Source organism: Phyllobates terribilis, unplaced genomic scaffold, assembly GCF_046119375.1.
Source record: "Phyllobates terribilis strain yellow unplaced genomic scaffold, ASM4611937v1 Scaffold_5__5_contigs__length_657084704, whole genome shotgun sequence".
In the NCBI taxonomy this organism is placed as follows: Eukaryota; Metazoa; Chordata; class Amphibia; order Anura; family Dendrobatidae; genus Phyllobates; species Phyllobates terribilis.
The window spans coordinates 323,578,992-323,597,254 of record NW_027362765.1 but is presented as its reverse complement, the minus strand read 5'-3'; the positions used below and the strand labels follow the sequence as shown (position 1 = coordinate 323,597,254).

The window sequence follows — 18,263 nt, the reverse complement described above, 5'->3', positions numbered from 1 at the left end:
ATAAACATCAGCCTCTAGCTGTCGGCTTTCCCTCTGCTGGTTATGAAAATTAAGGGAGACCCCACGCCGTTTTTTTCTTTAAATTCTTTAATTATTAGCTAAATACTTGTACATTAAGCTACATACACACTGCACTGATGCTATATCTCAGACATATTTCTATCTATATCTGTATAAAAGATTGTTTTATTAGGTAGAAAACTAGCTTGAAATGACATAGAGAATTACTGTATGTAAAAGCTTATGCTTAAAACGCATTGCATACGCATGTCATACGGATGCCACCTGAGAGAAATCGCATTGTGCGTGCATGACAGTCGTCCTACTTTTCAGTAACCACATCAGATGGATTTTATTCACGCTGATGAGTGTGAGCCTTAACGGCTTTAATCTCCAGCAGTCAATCTGGGGGGTTGGGGCAGTACAGCAGAGTTGGCAGCATTATATTTGCTTTGGCAATGAATGTGGATTTGGTCCTGCCAATAAGGCTTATTTGAATTTGAGAGGAGCGCTCATAGAAGTATTTGTAATGATACTCAACTATGCAGCACTGCTTTTCCCCCACACTGAATGCCAGAGATCTGACATGTCAGTTAATCACTCTCGGGTCTGCTGTGCTCCAGCACATGTCATGATTCTGCAGTGAGGAGAGAAGACTGTTGGTTAATACACTGAGCCTATTCTAAGCTATTGTGGGGGCATGTTCTTTTCCCCTCCAGTTTGTTGCTGCCTGCTTATGAATGGTCAGCGTCAGAAAGAGGAAGAAGTACACACCCCCAGTGAAGTCTCTCTGGTTATGCCCGCTTGGACTTAAAAATAAAATAATTCCTCATTAATGCAGAATACTTTTATTGCTAAATATCTTTGGAATGGAGAGGCGAAATAATAAAAAAAAAAGTTTTAACCTGCTCTACAGAAAATTTGGTGAAAGGTCCTCTGTAACTCCTTTCTTGAAATATAGCTACTTCGCACAATAGGTCAGGCTTTGGTGGCAAAGTTCCATGGAAACAAGCTGTACACTATGAAAGATAAAAACAAAGCAAGTCAATTGCAAACTTGCTTATTTTCATGATATTTAAGGCCTCATTCAGACGTCTGTGTTGCACATATGTGTTGTGTCTGTTTTTTCACAGATGCAACACGTCCCCTTTGTAATTTGTGGAGTTGTTTAACATATCCATGTTTTTCACTGTTCGTGTGTCCATGCAAAACACAGGGAGACATGTCGTTTTTTTTTTTTTTTTTTTCCGGCAGCACTGATGAAAAGGGCCAATAAAAGTCTATGGGTCTGTGAAAAGCGCGTACAGCTCACGGATGCCATCGGTGTGTGCTGTCCGTGTTTAACATTGCAAAGTATAGGACAAGCTTTTTAATCTATATATTTTTTTTATCAGTCAGTGAAAAACACTGATGACACCCAGATACTAAAAACGGATACAATGATGACACCGGTACTAATATTTTACGTATGTGTTTAAACACAGACATGTGCATGAGGCCTTACTAACTTGCTACTAGGTACTGTCCTGCATCTTGCTGCTTCATATACAGGTGCTTCTCGCAAAATTAGAATATCATCAAAAAGTTAATTTATTTCAGTTCTTCAATACAAAAAGTGAAACTCCTATATTATATAGAGTCATTACAAAGAGAGTGATCTATTTCAAGTGTTTATTTCTGTTAATGTTGATGATTATGGCTTACAGCCAATGAAAACACAAAAGCCATTATCTCAGTAAGTTACAATACTTTATAAGGCTATGTGCCCACGATGCAGAAATGCTCCGGATTTTTTCCTGAGCGTTTCTGCATCTCCCTGGCATTAAAAAACGCATGCGGATTGTACATGCGGATTGTACATGCGGATTGTACATGCGTTTTTCCTGCCCGGGACTTGCGGATGTGAGGCGTTCTTCACAGGCATTTCCGCATGCGGGTTGACAAGCGCTTTCCAAGTGATTTTAGCATCACTTGGAAAGTGCTTGACAACTTGGTCACACTATATAAATCCATGCAAATGGCATGGATTTATATAGTGTGACCCGAGAGAATGGTTAAAAATAAACCTATACTTACCTTCCGATGGCCCCTGCAGTCTTGCTGCGCTCCTGTGCAGGCTGCCGGCAGATCGCGGTATGCTGTACTGAAAGACCTGCCGTCACATGACTGTGACGTCAGCGCAGGTCCTTCAGTCCTGCGCGATCTGTCGGCAAGCGAAGAGGAGTCCGTGGGCCGTCGGAAGGTGAATATAATCTTTATTTTTTATTTTACTCTTTTTTTTTTTTACAGCTTTTAATGGTACCTGGGTGTGGATGAGACTCTCCTCTCCTCTACACCCGGGTACCATCCGCACATTAGAACATGCCAATTACACAAGTACAGATGCAGTCTTGCGGAATTGGTGCGTTCTAATGCAAGTCAATGGTGGCGAAAACGCAGCACTTCCGCAAAATTAATGGACATGCTGCGGATTTTTGAGCGCAGCATAAACGCTGTGGAAAAATATGCAGCATGGGCATAGAAAGTGCGCAATTGCATTGGAGACCATGGGGGGCAGATTACTAAGCGTTTCCCAAGCGGAAATTCCGCAGCATAAACGCTTGGAAAACGCATCATGGGCACACAGCCTAACACTAGTTTGAAAAATGATTTTAAAATCCAAAATGTTAAGAAGCACCTGTATATATATCATTATCTATATAATTTCCCCTGTTCTGCTGTCTCGATCTCTGTGGATGTTCCCTGGAATTTAAAATTTAGTCTTGCATTTATTAAATGTATATATAAAAAAATGTAAAATATTTTGGTTTTTTTGCTTTGTTTTTGGTGGATATATTATGTGATAGTACAGTATGTGTACTTTATGCTAGATCAGGGGGAGTGAGGTGTCTTTTTCTAGTTTTGTGCCTTTTTTTGTTTGCACCCAATTCATTATTCTATTTTTGCCTATTCTAAAGTTTGCTTGCCTGTTTTGTTTTCCACTTTGTTGGCAGAGTTTATCAATTCCAGATGTTTTCACCTGATTCATCAGTTGCAACTTTTTAAAAAGTGACAAAATTTGATGCAACTCTCCTCCAGTCGCCCCCATGGTGTATTTTTGAGTACACATTTTGGTGCAATTTTTCTGACTTATGGTGCCAAGTCACAAAACAGTTAAAGAAAAAAAAAGCCCATTTTTTTTGTTTGATAAGTTTTAAGCAATCATGTGTGCCATTGATAAACGTGACACCAAAAAACGACAACTAATACTGCACGACAAAAAAGGAAAGTGACTTAACAAAAAATGCAAATGATGAACCAGGGCCATTTTGTATATGTTTTCCATAGGAGTCTTTATGATTTTACATTCTCATCTTCTTCCCATTCAGGTTCCTATAATATCAGATCCACTGAGTAGATATCTTCTATATAAGACCATTTTCCTGATTGACCCATCAAGGATGGATAGAGACAGGGAAAAGATGGCAGAGAGGTTATTACACCTCACCCTAGAGATTCTTTTTCGGCTTACTGGAGAGGTGAGAGATTCTGATATGGTCACATCTTTCTTGTCTATGGTAATAAAAGAGGTACAGTGGCTATAAAAAGTCTACACACCCCTGTTAAAATGGCAGATTTTCATCATTTAAAAAAAATCATGCTCATTTGGGAACTTTTCCCACCTTTAATGTCAACCATAATATGCACAAATCCATTGAAAATTAAACTGAAATCTTTTCGGGGGAAAAAGAAGAATTAAGAACTAAAATAATGTGGAGGAAAGGAAGGTACATCCAGCACTGGGTCCTGATAAAAAATTCTTTTTTTTTTTTGCAAATCCATAAAAACTTGAGACATGGAGTAATCGCATACATGTTTCAGATGGCTACGTTCTTAGTCATTGCGTACATGCATTGACTAAGGACTTAACCGTCTGAAACGCATATGTGATTACTCTTATGTCTGGAGTTTTTATGGATTTGCAAAAAAAAAAGAATTTTTTTATGAGGACCCAGTGCTGGATGTACCTTCTTTTTCTCTTCATTGTTCCTTGCTAACACTACAAGACCGTCCATGGGTGAGCTGAATACCAGGTTACTGAAAGGTTTCCTATGACTTTCATCTGAAATAATGTGGTTGCATATATATGCCACCCTTAAACTAATAACTTGTTGAAGTTTATGACTCTTTGAATATATGATATTCAGTCTTTCTGGGTACAAATCATTAGAATGACACATCTAGAATTGGCAATCTTAGCCCACTCTTCCTTACCGTTTTGTTCAGGGTCTGTCAGATTGAGAGGGTATCTCCTATGTACAGCGCCCTCCTCAGGTCAACACACACAGATTTTCAATTGGATTCAGGTCTTGGCTCTGGTTGGGCCATTCCAAAACTTTCATTTTCTTCTGGCAAAGCCATTTTGTTGTTGACTTTGAGGTATGCTTAGGGTCGTTGTCATGCTGAAAGGTGAAGATTATCTTCTCCTTTTTAGCAGAGGTCTGATGGTTTTATTGCAAAATTGACTGATATTTGGAACTATTCACATTTCTCTCTACCTTGACTAAAGCCCTGTTTCCAGCGGACGACAAACAGTTACAAAGCATAATGCTGCGTCCACCATGCTTCACTGTGGCTATTCTTTTGGTGATGCACAGTGTTGTCTTCACGTCAAACATACCTTTTGGCATTATGGACAAAAAGTTCAACCATAGTCTCATCAGACCATAACACGTTTTTCCACATGCATTTGGGATGTATTTCTTTGTAAGGAAAGGCTTTTGTCTTGCCACCCTACCCCACAGGCCAGGTACATAAATAATACTGGAGATTATTGTCACATGCAGCACACAGCCAGTAATTGCCAGAAGTTCCTGCAGCTTCTTTAATGTTTCTGTAGGCCTCTAGGCAGGTTCCCGCACTAATTTTTTTTCTTGCCTTTTCATAAATTTTTGAGGCACGTCCAGTTGTAGGTAATGTCACTCTTGTGCCACATTTTAGCCACTTCTTGATGCCTGTCCTCAGTGTTCCATGGTACATCTAATGTTTTGGAAACTTTTTTGTAACCTTCTACCTATTTATATCTTTCAACAGTGCAATTCCTTAACTGTGTTGTAAGCTGTTTACAACCCTTTTGCTGTAAAATGCAACAAAGTAAATGTCAGGAAATCCTACTAGAGCAGCTAAATGTTATATGGGGTTAATCAGAATCACTAATGACACAGAATGACCTAAAACTAACGTCCTCCATAATCCGAACCTCCCTCTCCCGTCTCCAAGATTGCACTACCCAAGACAATTAGAATAATTCCCAATACCAACAGTTTTAAGCATAGCCTAAAAACACATTTCTTTAGACCATTGGTTCTCAATTCCAGTCCTCAAGACCCACCAACAGATCAGGTTTTCAGGATTTCCTTAGTATTGCACAGGTAATAATTCCATCACCTGTGCAAAACTAAGATAATCCTGAAAACCTGATCTGTTGGTGGCTCTTGAGGACTGGAGTTGAGAACCACTGCTTTAGACTGATCTATCACCTCACCTCACTTATATAACTATTTCCTTTTTGCCCTTACAAAATTTTCTTTTTCTTCCAAATCCGGACCCTCATATCATCTGTTTACACACCCTCCATGCACTTAGTAGCACTTTAAATCTGTACTTATTATAGGGATTCACTGGCTCTCGTAGGCATTAGGTAGCGTTCACACAGACAATGCAATTTTGGTCCAAACACGTGCAGTTTTTATTGCTTTCAGAGAGAGACTTTGAGCTAGAAAACATTTTCACATGTGGTTGTCCTGAGGAAGGAGTCTGATTTGACTCTGAAACGCGTTGACAAATCACCTTCAAGTAATTTCTTTTATCATTCGTTCTTGAATCGGCAGCGCACTTGATGTCCACTTACTCTGGCTTTCTATTATATACAAATTTGTGGACGTTGCAGTGATTGGCAACAAGGCCATGTAACACACAACCCCTACAGGTGATGAGACTATCTTGTGCTTTGTGTCTTTTTATCAGGGCTCTCGCAGTATACAGTCCAAGAAAACCTCAGAATATCATATTTGTCTTTTCATAGAAATTTAAGGCTTTGAAGTACTTTCAATTTGCATCAAATCAAATTTCCTGATCAAATTTGGCAAAGTTGGGAAATTAGAATTTTAGAATTGCTCCTTAATATTGTCTAGTGATATTTATTAATGCATCTCTTCATAAACAGGATTACACAGTAGTGAAGAAGACCTCTAGTGATCGCTGTCAACCCCCAGTGTTTGAAGGATGGGGAAGAACTTTGAGCTCAGTCATGGGGCCTCCACTTCACCCCCGGGTACATGAAGAAAGCAATGTCCAGAAGATCCTAGAACTCACATACAAGATGACTGGGCTGCTGACTGGAGAGGTGACATTGTTAGGAATACTGGGATATTATGCTGACACTATAAAGGAATTGGTGTGATTACTGTATCATTGTGTGTCAGGTTCCTATAAGATGTCAGGATGTCGCTGTCTATTTCTCCATGGAGGAGTGGGAGTACATAGAAGGACATGAAGATCAGTACAAGGACATCATGAAGGAGGTTCCCCAGTTCTTTACATCACCAGGTAATAGATAATACTAAATACAGGTGTCCCATACTTTAACTGTATGTAAAGAATGAATTCACTCTCTGTATGTGTTCCCTGCAGTTCTATCCAGTAAGAGGACGACACCAGAGAGATGGCCCTGTCCTCTTCTTCCACAGGACTGGTCAGAAGAATATCACTATGTTCCTCAAGATTATCAGGTAAATGGTGAGAAGGTTTCATGAAATCTTCCCTATGATGTGTAGGAGTCTGTGAAGGTCTTGTGTTCAGTCTTGTTTTATCCACCAGTATTATACACTGAATGGTCAATTTATTACAGACACTAGCTATTTAACTGGAGCTTCACTGTATGGAAATTTGTGCCACAAACTCAGGGCAGCTCAAAACGAAATGATCAGTTCACACTTTATTAGAATGGAAACATTCAACATTTAGATGAGGAGAGTGGACCATCAGTTATTACATGTCTCACACTGGTGATGCCCCCTTTCATTTAAAATAATCTCTGGGTGCAGATTCACAGGGAGATCTATGTCCGGCCCATAGATCTTAATAGCTCATTTACATAGAAGAAAAATGTGGATTTCTCTAGAATAAGACCTCAGTTCACAGATATCAAGGTATCATTTTCTACAACTTTCTATAACCTACATGCCCATACAATAATAATAATAATTTTATTTATATAGCAACAACAAATAACTCAGCACTTAACAATTCAATATAGACTACCTTAGCATGTTGATCCTACTGAAGATGCCCTTTAAGTCTACGAGTTGGATTTATACAGGCGACATGCAGGTCTTTGCTAACTACTTCTGTCATGTAACTTTTGGTCATTATGTTAATTTACGATCTTTTTGGTTCTTCTAAATTCTTTAATGCAACTTGTCCAACTGTCTGTTACTTTTGTAGTATTTGTTTCAGGGTAAAGATTTGAACCATGTGATGGGTGATGTGAGGTGTAAAAAGGAGATTGACACATGTGAGTATAACCTAAAACACAATCGGTGCCAGAAAGTCGTGTCGTTGTTGCAACCATCTAATAGGAACCACACCTTTTATTACAAGTATTTCTTCCATGATGGTGCTTGTAATATGATTATTATCCTTGTGATGTGTTCTGTTTCATCTTTTTCACATATCTGGTAAGTTTACATTATCCGTCTTGAGCCATATTACATGGAGATTTAGTGCCCTCTTCTGGCTGTGTCTGTTGGCATCTTATTTTTGTTAACCTTCTGCTATCTGACCATTCTGACCATTAAAATAGTATATTTTTGCCTCTTTATAAGGCACTTTGGTTATGTATTTATTTTTTAAACTCATTTTAGTTAGTTTACTCACTTTTGTACATTACTAATGATATTGTGATAATTTTAGCCAATTTTGATGCAGAATAGATGCTTCTTAGGTCACAGACCTGTCGATAATCCAGGGCACTATGCTCAATTGATGTCTGTAAGTAAACTTTAGAAGATTGTTAGTGTTGGAGATTCAAACTCTGGACCCCTGATATGATATAGAGACCTCCGCAATGTGCTTCACTATTATGTACAAGAGAATTTTCTCAGCCTAAATCCTCAATAGCATTTTTCTTTACAAGCATAATATACTGGCATATACAGTTATTTATCCATGTCAATTATTATAGCGTTAGAAGCAAATCCATTTTCATTCTGAACTTTGGTTTCTATCATAAGAAAAGGACACATAACCCAGATGGACGCCATAATAATCAATGGGGCCACTAGGCTTCCGTTTCATTCATTTTTGCAGCAGATCAGTGTTGGACATAAATTCTGTTTTCCTAAAATGGAACAAACAAATCTGAATGAAAATGTGAACACTGCCTAATGCTGTCTGCACAAAGAAAAATGACTTATCCGATTTGTAGTTCAAGCTCACTTCATTTAAATGAATGGGTCTGCAAAGCAATTGGATAACTCGGATGGCACCTGTGTGTCATCCGAGTGTTGTCTATTCTTCTCAGAACAGTTGAGATGAGCAGCTTTGAAAAAAAATAGATATATATTTTCATAGAAGGGGAAAAAAAGGATGATACATGGATTGTACACATCGATCAATGAAGGCAAATTTTCACGTATAAAAACAAAAAAATCGGATATCTGACTGAGATCTAATGCTATTTTACACTCTGAAATGCTGTGTGCTGAGCAATTTGTCTGGAGGTTACATGAAAAATGGTATATAACGGGCCCTTAATGTGTCCATTTGTGCAGCGAGGCAAACCTAATCCAATGAAGCGAGTGTACACAGACACACAAGCTCCGAGTCCAGTCCCACGGTGTTCTTAAGTGCTTTCCTGTCTCCGCCTGACATAAAATTGCATTCAAATGTCATGCTCCCCGAAGCATTGAGTTTTATAAGGCTGAGTTCAGACTGGAATGTAAAATCCATTAACTGGATGCTGCAATGATTTCCTTTAGGATTATCCAGACACCTATTTCAGCCGCAGAACTCCAGAGTGCAAATATGTCAACATCTGATTGGGGGAGGATGATGGACCAATCATTTACCTGTCTGGCGTTGTGACGGAGTGGTTATGGTAAACCATTTTAGAAAGTGGACAAGGGGTGGGGGAAAGCTGAGCTTGTGCTGTTAGTCCTAAATAGCCAAAACATACCATGTAACCAGTACTGGGAAAACGCTCCCATATGTTAAAGGTGAAAAAAAACGCTATGAGAGTTCCTGATGAGAAGGAATGTTCAGTGCTAAAAACAGATACTAAGGCTAAGTGCCCACGATGCAGAAATGCTCCGGATTTTTCCTGAGCGTTTCTGCATCTCCCTGGCAGAAAAAACGCATGCGGATTGTACATGCGGATTGTACATGTGTTTTCCTGCCAGGGACATGCGGAAATGGAGTGGTTACCCACTGACATTTCCGCATGCGGATTGACGAGCGCTTTCCAAGCGATTAGCATTACTTGGAAATTGCTTGTAGGTCGCACTGTATAAATCCATGCAAACGGCATGGATTTATATAGTGTGACCGAGAGAGTGGTTAAAAATAAAAAAATAAATATATACTTACCCTCCGATGGCCCACGCTGGCTTGTCTCGCTCGGTCCCGGCTGCCGGCAGCGGTAGAGTGAAGGACCTGCCGATGTCAGTGTCGCGTAACCCGTCACATGACTGACGTCAGCGCAGGTCCTTCATTCCACTGTGAAGTGCCTGGAAGCAAGGAGGAGCGCAGCGCGGGCCGACAGAAGGTAAATATACATTTATTTTTTATTTTATTCTTTTTTTACAGCTTTTAATGGTACCTGGGTGTGGAGGAGATTCTCCTCTCCTCCATACCCAGGTACCATCCGCACATTAGAACGCGCCAATAACGCAAGTACAGATGCAGTCTTGCGGAATTGGCGCGTTCTAATGCAAGTTAATGGCGGCGAAAACGCAGCACTTCCGCAAAATAATTGGTAGTGGTGCGGTTTTTTCCGCAATGATAATCCGCTGCGGAAATTTCCGCAGCATGTGCACAGCACATGCGGATTATCATTGGGGAACATTGCTGCCCTTCTACCATGCTTTTTTAATGCTTTTCCGCAGCTGCAAAAACGCATTAAAAACGCATCGTGGGCACACAGACTTACACTTTTGTGCAGAAAAGTGTCCATAGCCTTTAAACTAGGGGATGTACAACAGAACCATGGACTGACAACCATGACTTGCAGAGGTTGCTGATGCATATTTTTTTTCAGATGCCTCATTGCTCCTATATGCGTGATGGAAACCAATGTTTATCTACACAGATGTAAAGAATTTGTTCTCCTTTCTTTTATCCACTGCTTAATTCCATTAAAAACAGAACAAAAAACCCTACACTTGCTCGAAAACCATGGTTTGTAGTGTATGTACTTGACCATGCTGCTGCTCTTGCGGGCCAGACTACATTTAGCTGTCAAGGAGGGTATGGGATGGACACCACCTAATAGCATTGACTTATAGGGCCCCCTTATGAGTCTTCAATAAAAATGTATCTATAAACAATTGGTGACAGAGACACAGTGAAAAAAGTGAACCCACGGAGAAGACTGCTTCTATGAGAAGTGAAAAAAAAAAAAAGTGCACAACCCGGTGGCTTAAAATCATAATCTATTAGTCCTTGCTTTGTGATCTACTTTTAGTGAGTTGACAATTGGATTGCATTACAATTTATATTGAAATGTTATAAAAATGTAGTAAATATTAATATATTTTCAACGCAATGTTAACTGAACAATAATATCGGTTTTGTTTTTGGCAGACGACTATACCATGAGCTCAGAAGGATATCTGATATTTCCAGGTTTTACCACAGATGATTGTGATATCAAATCAGAAACATGTGAAGACGATGCCAGTATCCCAGATATACATCCAGCTCTTCTCAGAAAACAACTATCACCTGATCCTTTTAAAGAGGTCCTTTTTTCTGCTTTATCAAAGACTGAAGTTCAAAATGAAAGTCACAGAAGGGTTGTTGAAGATGAAACAGCTTGTTTAGGGGAAAAATTATTTTCATGTTCAGAATGTGGTAAATGTTTTAAACGAAAAAAATATCTTGTTAATCATCAAAGCATTCATACAGGGGCAAAGCCATTTTCATGTTCAGAATGTGGGAAATCTTTTCATCGGAAAGGAAATCTTGTTTTACATCAGATAATTCACACAGGGGTGAAGCCATTTTCATGTTCCGAATGTGGGAAAAGTTACAGCGAGAAATCCAGACTTGTTGAACATCAAAGAATTCACACAGGGGAGAAGCCATTTTCATGTTCAGAATGTGGGAAATCTTTTAATTGGAAAGCAAATCTTGTTTTACATCAGAAAATTCATACAGGGGATAAGCCATTTTCATGTTCAGAATGTGGGAAAAGCTTTATTCGGAAAACAAATCTTGTTTTACATCAGATAATTCACACAGGGGAAAAGACCTTTTCTTGTTCCGAATGTGGGGAATTTTTTATCTCAAAAACTAATCTGGTTAATCATCAGAGAACTCACACAGGGGAAAAACCATTTTCATGTTCAGAATGTGGTAAATGTTTTAATTGGAAAGCAAACCTTGTTGCACACCAGAGAATTCACACAGGGGAGAAGCCATTTTCATGTTCTGAATGTGGTAAATGTTTTTTAGAGAAATCATATCTTGTTATACATCAGAGAACTCACACAGGGGAGAAGCCATTTTCATGTTCAGAATGTGGGAAAAGTTTTAATCATAAAGCAGATCTCATTAAACATCAGAGAATTCATACAGGGGAGAAGCCATTTTCGTGTTCAGAATGTGGGAAATGTTATAAGTATAAATCAGATTTAGTTGCACATTACAGAAACCACACAGGGGAAAAGCCATTTTCATGTTCCGAATGTGGGAAAAGTTTTAAACAGAAACCCAGTTTAGTTGCACATCTGAGAATTCACACAGGGGAGAAACCATTTTCATGTTCAGAATGTGGGAAATGTTTTATTCGGAAAACACATCTTAAAAAACATCAGAAAATTCATTCAGGGGAGAAGCCCTTTTCATATTCAGAATGTGGGTAACATTTTACATAGAAATCATATCTTGTTTCATATTAGAGAATTGTTTTCAAATAAATCAGTTTTAGTTATACACCAGATAATTTACACTCGAGAAAAGCCATATTCCTGTTCAGAGTGTGGGAAATGTTTAAACCAGAAATCAGATCTTGTTAGATATCTAGGAAAATGTCTCGTCAAACATCAGAGAATTCACACAGAGAAATAGCCATTTTCTTCAATTTCAATAATTTTATTGACCATGTGTACAAGAAGATTAATATGTTGTAATCTAGTAAAGTCACATGTCTACAAGAGGAAAGGAAAACAATTTAGAGGACTAAATGATTATCAGAAATAATTTCCAATGATCATTTGTTACTTAAAAGCAATTAGTATCCAGATATTTCACCTATGTATGTACCATGTATATAAAATATTTAATGTGTGTATATATATATATATATATATATATATATATTATGCAGTGCTGGCCAAAAGTATTGGCACCCCTGCAATTCTGTCAGATAATACTCAGTTTCTTCCTGAAAATGATTGCAATCACAAATTCTTTGGTCTTATTCTATTCATTTAATTTGCTTGCAAGGAAAAAACACAAAAGAGAATGAAGCAAAAATCAAATCATTTCACACAAAACTCCAAAAATGGGCCAGACAAAAGTATTGGCACCCTCAGCCTAATACTTGGTTGCACAACCTTTAGCCAAAATAACTGCGAACAACCGCTTCCGCTAGCGATCAATGCGTTTCTTACAATGCTCTGCTGGAATTGTAGACCATTCTTCTTTGGCAAACTGCTCCAGGTCCCTGATATTTGAAGGATGCCTTCTCCAAACTGCCATTTTGAGATCTCTCCACAGGTGTTCTATGGGATTCCGGTCTGGACTCATTGCTGGCCACCTTAGAAGTCTCCAGTGCTTTCTCTCAAACCATTTTATAGTGCTTTTGGAAGTGTGTTTTGGGTCATTGTCCTGCTGGAAGACCCATGACCTCTGAGGGAGACCCAGCTTTCTCACACTGGGCCCTACATTATGCTGCAAAATTTGTTGGTAGTCTTCAGACTTCATAATGCCATGCACACGGTCAAGCAGTCCAGTGCCAAGTGCCAGAGGCAGCAAAGCAACCCCAAAACATCAGGGAACCTCCACCATGTTTGACTGTAGGGACCGTGTTCTTTTCTTTGAATGCCTCTTTTTTTTTTTCCTGTACACTCTATGTTGATGCTTTTTCCCAAAAAGCTCTACTTTTGTCTCATCTGACTAGAGAACATTCTTCCAAAATGTTTTAGGCTTTCTCAGGTAAGTTTTGGCAAACTCCAGCCTGGCTTTTTTATGTTTCGGGGTAAGAAGTGGGGTCTTCCTGGGTATCCTACCATACAGTCCCTTTTCATTCAGACGTCGACGGATAGTACGGGTTGACACTGTTGTACCCTCGGACTGCAGGGCAGCTTGAACTTGTTTGGATGTTAGTCGAGGTTCTTTATCCACCATCCGCACAATCTTGCGTTGAAATCTCTCGTCAATTTTTCTTTTCCGTCCACATCTAGGGAGGTTAGCCACAGTGCCATGGGCTTTAAACTTCTTGATGACACTGCGCACGGAAGACACAGGAACATTCAGGTCTTTGGAGATGGATTTGTAGGCTTGAGATTGCTCATGCTTCCTCACAATTTGGTTTCTCAAGTCCTCAGACAGTTCTTTGGTCTTCTTTCTTTTCTCCATGCTCAATGTGGTACACACAAGGACACAGGACAGAGGTTGAGTCAACTTTAATCCATGTTAACTGGCTGCAAGTGTGATTTAGTTATTGCCAACACCTGTTAGGTGCCACAGGTAAGTTACAGGTGCTGTTAATTACACGAATTAGAGAAGCATCACATGATTTTTCGAACAGTGCCAATACTTTTGTCCACCCCCTTTTTTAGGTTTGGTGTGGAATTATATCCAATTTGGCTTTAGGACAATTCTTTTTGTGTTTTTTTTCATTGAAGACAAATTAAATGAAGAGAATTATAACAAAGAATTTGTGATTGCAATCATTTTCAGGAAGAAACTGAGTATTATCTGACAGAATTGCAGGGGTGCCAATACTTTTGGCCAGCACTGTATATATACATATACACACTGTATGACTCCAGCTTAAGGGTTGTCTGGAGCTGCTCTGTTCCTTCCTATTTGACATCGGCTATGGAGTGAAGCTGCTATAATTGATCAGGAGAGTTGCCAACCATCCAATGCCCAGTTTGTCTACTGTAATTAATAAAATGGGCTAGTAAACCAGGGGTCCCATAGCAAAAGTCTTAATAACGCACCACCTCCTCCCCATCAAAAACTCAGCGTGGTCACAACTCGTAGGCGCAGTCTGTCACGGAAAAGCATACCTCCCAACTTTAAAATACTGGGAAAAGAGAAATATATTCTGACATGCACACAAAAATAGTACCCCTAGTGATGCCACTTAGTGTCCTCATCCACTGCAGTATTTCTTTCATGGTGTCCACACAGTATGATGTGACCATGATGCGCCTACACACAATATGACCCCTCCAAAATTGACTTACACAGTATGATGTCACCATGATAAATTCTCCACACATTTTGCTCCTTCAGTAGACCCCACATGCATATTATGATGCTTACCAAGGTGCATTCCCCCGTACAATATAATTGCACCAATATGCTCCAATACATTATGAGGCCACCATCCATGGTCCCCACAGTGCCCCTATTACAGCATAATGCACCCCAAAAGGGCCACTGTGCTCCACAAAACTGTGATGCCCTCAGTTTTCCCAATACAGTATGAATTCCCATCTACACACTCAAAAAAATTAATTGACATAATGAAAAAAAATTGTCACCTAAATGCGTTGCCAAATATGAAGCTCCACACACTAGGCGTGATCTAGTGATCTCCTCGAACCTGCTGTTATGAAACTCAGACACATATGCTGAATCGTGGAGCAAGGAGCCTGAACGTTCCCTGCTCCACCATGATACTAAACTTTATCTTACTCCTGAAGATGCTGAAACTGTTGAAATTGGACCCATAGCAGCTGCCAATGGATAAGACTAGTTGAGAATCAAATGGGTGCCTTGGCAACAGTCCCGATCACCTACAATAGCGTCTCACCAAGTCTGATTTCTGATCAATTGAAAGAGAGGCGTCAGACAAACCCTTTGAAACTTGTTATCAATTATTAAATATCTACTTTTACAACTTAGTGCCTTGTGTTTGGATGTTTATTTATTAGATCTGAAGCTATTACCTTAGAATGTAAGCAGTTGAGGGACAGCTGCTAGGCATTTAATATAGAAATAGTGAAGGGAGAAATACATAGCAAACTAAATGTATTGTAATATCAGTGCTCCCATCATGTATATTGCACTGCTGCAGTAAGCAGGAAAAAATTTGCTGTAACTTTTGCTCAGTACCAAAGGTAGAAAAATAAAAGTTGCAAACTGCACCAGAGTGCAACTGAAGAAACTCTCAATGTAAGTAGCAAGTTGTGCCTACCTAAAGATACGGTAATCCAAAGTCACAAGTAAGATCCGGTACTTATCCAGTATGTCCAGCCTTTAATGGATTAGAAGTAGAGATCGTCCATCAGTTGTAGGTTTTTACTTCTGTTCAAGAGTACTGCAATGTCTGATGGTAAGTGAGTCCAAGTTTTCCTGTAGCGCTTTTTGAAACTTTGATGAGAATTGCGTTGCACCACGGTACAGTTGAAAAGTGGTGATTTTAAATGTACATCTTTTTCTTTTAGTCCCATCAACAGCACATCAAATGGGGAAATTCTTCACCCTTAGAGCTGATAGAACAGGTAGAAAGTTTTATTGAAACATGACCACTATATAAAGTGCCCCTTACTTAACCCCTTTATGTATGTATACTATATATTATCACATATATGGATTGACTATAGGTTCTCAACAGGATCGAGATCCTGGGGAGTTTCCTGGACATGGACCCAAAACTTGAATGTTTTGTTCACTTCGCCACTTTATCTATTAAATATATATGTTTTGTTTATATTGTGGTACACGAGGAGGACTTCACAAAAACTCTTTTAAAAAAAATAGTGGTTTATTGAATTATCTTCATAAAGTAGTTCTATAAAAATACAGAATATGTGAAGAAGTTATAGTAAAATAGTCCATTTGGTTGAAGAGAATATTTCACCTTTCTTTGCATCAAACATGTGTCAACAGGGTGTATCCGTGTGTAAGAGTTCAAGCACATCAGCCCTAGTGTCAGCTCCCCTAGTGGAAATTTGGGCATTTCTGTGTCTCGCTCTAACACTCCACACATGGACTTGGGTTTAATGTATAAATATAACCTTACATGAGAGCTAGGGGGCTTCCATTGGCGGGCTGCTTTACTTGGACTCTTGCTCACAGACCCACACATCCAACAAGAGCTTTCTATTTAAGATGCAAAGAAAGATGGGTGAAATATTCTCTTCAACCAATCAAATGGACTGACCATAGATACAGGGACTATTTAACTATAACTTCTTCACAGATTTTGTAGTTTTCTGCAACAACTACATTATGAAGATAATCTAATGAACTGCTATATTTTTTAATAAGAATTATAGTGAAGTTCTCCTACTGTACCAAAATATATACATATACAGTGGCTTGCAAAAGTATTCACCCCCACCCTTTGGCATTTTTCGTGTTTTGCTACCTCACAACTTGGGACATGCGTACAACTGAACATTTGGTTTTCTTTTTACTGTGAAGCAAACAAAAAATCGGACAAAATAACTGTAAACTTCAGTGTGCAAAACTATTCACCCCCCTAAAGTCAGTTCTTTGTAGAGGCTCCTTTTGCAGCAATTACTGCTGCAAGATGCTTTGGATAAGTCTCTGAGCTTTCCACATCTTGCCACTGGGATTTTTGCCCATTCCTCAAGACAAAACTGCTCCAGCTCCTTCAAATTAGATGGTTTTCCTCTGGTGAACAGCAATCTTCAAGTCTGATCACAGATTCTCAATTGGATTAGGCCACTTCAAAACGTTTCCCCTTAAACCACTCGAGTGTAGGCTTTAGCAGTATGCTTTGGGTCATTGTCTTGATGGAAGGTGAACCTCCATCCCAGTCCTAAATCACTAACAGACTGAAACTGTTTTTGCTCAAGAATATCCCTGTATTTCGCACCATCCATCTTCCCCTCGACTCGGACCATTTTCCTTGTCCTTACTGCCGAAAAACATCTCTACAGCATGATGCTGCCACCACCATGTTTCATTGAGGGGATGGTGTTCTTAGGGTGATAAGCTGTGTTGGTTTGACAACAAACCTAGTGTTTACCTTGGTGGCCAAAAAGTTCAATTTTGGTCTCATCTGACCACAGCACCTTCCATACATTTGGGGATTCTCCCACATGCCTTTTGGTAAACTCAAAACAAGCCTTAGAATTTTTGTGTAAATAAAGGCTTTTTTCTGCCCACTCCTCCATAAAGGCCACCTCTATGGTGTGTATGACTTATAATAATAATAATAATAATTTTTATTTATAGAGCGCCAACATATTCCGTAGCGCTTTACAATTAAGCGAGGACATGTACAAACAATAAATTCAATACAAGGTAAGACAGTTTCAACAGTTACATCAGGAGTGAGGTCCCTGCTCGCAAGCTTACATTCTACAAGGAAATGGGGGGACACAATAGGTGGAAAGTGCTTGTTATTTCAGGTCTGGCAATTCTAATAAGTCGGGATTATCATATAAAGCTGTATGATCCGGTCATCAGCCTGTATGTTCAAGTGCAATACTCAATTACCGAGTGCAGTTATCGTGTGCATGGAGGGTGTAGAGACAGATGAACAGTAGGGAGCAGATTCTGAATAGTATTTAGGAGGGAACAGGGGAAAGTTAGTTTACTGGGAATTTGAGGTGGTAGGCTTGTTTAGAGATGGGTTTTTAAAGCGCGCTTGAAGACATCGGGGCTAGGCATCAATCGGATCGTCTGGGGTAGAGCATTGCAGAGAACTGGCGCAGCACGAGAGAAGTCTTGGAGACGAAGGTGCGAGGTTCGGATTATGGGGGATGTTAGTCTTAAGTCATTTGTGGAAAGGAGGGCACGTGTAGGACGATAGACTGAGATGAGAGAGGAGATATAAGGTGGTGCAG

General features: G+C 39.4%; 1 protein-coding gene across 3 annotated transcripts in view; it reads left to right on the top strand.

Moving 5' to 3' along the window:
• LOC141273132 (uncharacterized) overlaps positions 1-12,614 on the top strand; it is a 90,028-nt gene extending 77,414 nt beyond the window's left edge. For 2 of the 3 annotated variants that reach the window (XM_073684571.1, XM_073684572.1), the window contains exons 2-7: positions 3,369-3,518; positions 6,206-6,385; positions 6,465-6,588; positions 6,673-6,770; positions 7,486-7,555; positions 10,843-12,614. In XM_073684571.1, coding sequence (XP_073540672.1) covers positions 3,441-3,518; positions 6,206-6,385; positions 6,465-6,588; positions 6,673-6,770; positions 7,486-7,555; positions 10,843-12,125 — 1,833 coding nt within the window. In that variant the 5' untranslated portion in view covers positions 3,369-3,440 and the 3' untranslated portion in view covers positions 12,126-12,614. The remainder of the gene's footprint in view (positions 1-3,368; positions 3,519-6,205; positions 6,386-6,464; positions 6,589-6,672; positions 6,771-7,485; positions 7,556-10,842) is intronic. The other variant, XM_073684573.1, reaches the window with a different exon arrangement.
• Positions 12,615-18,263: the final 5,649 nt, after the last annotated feature.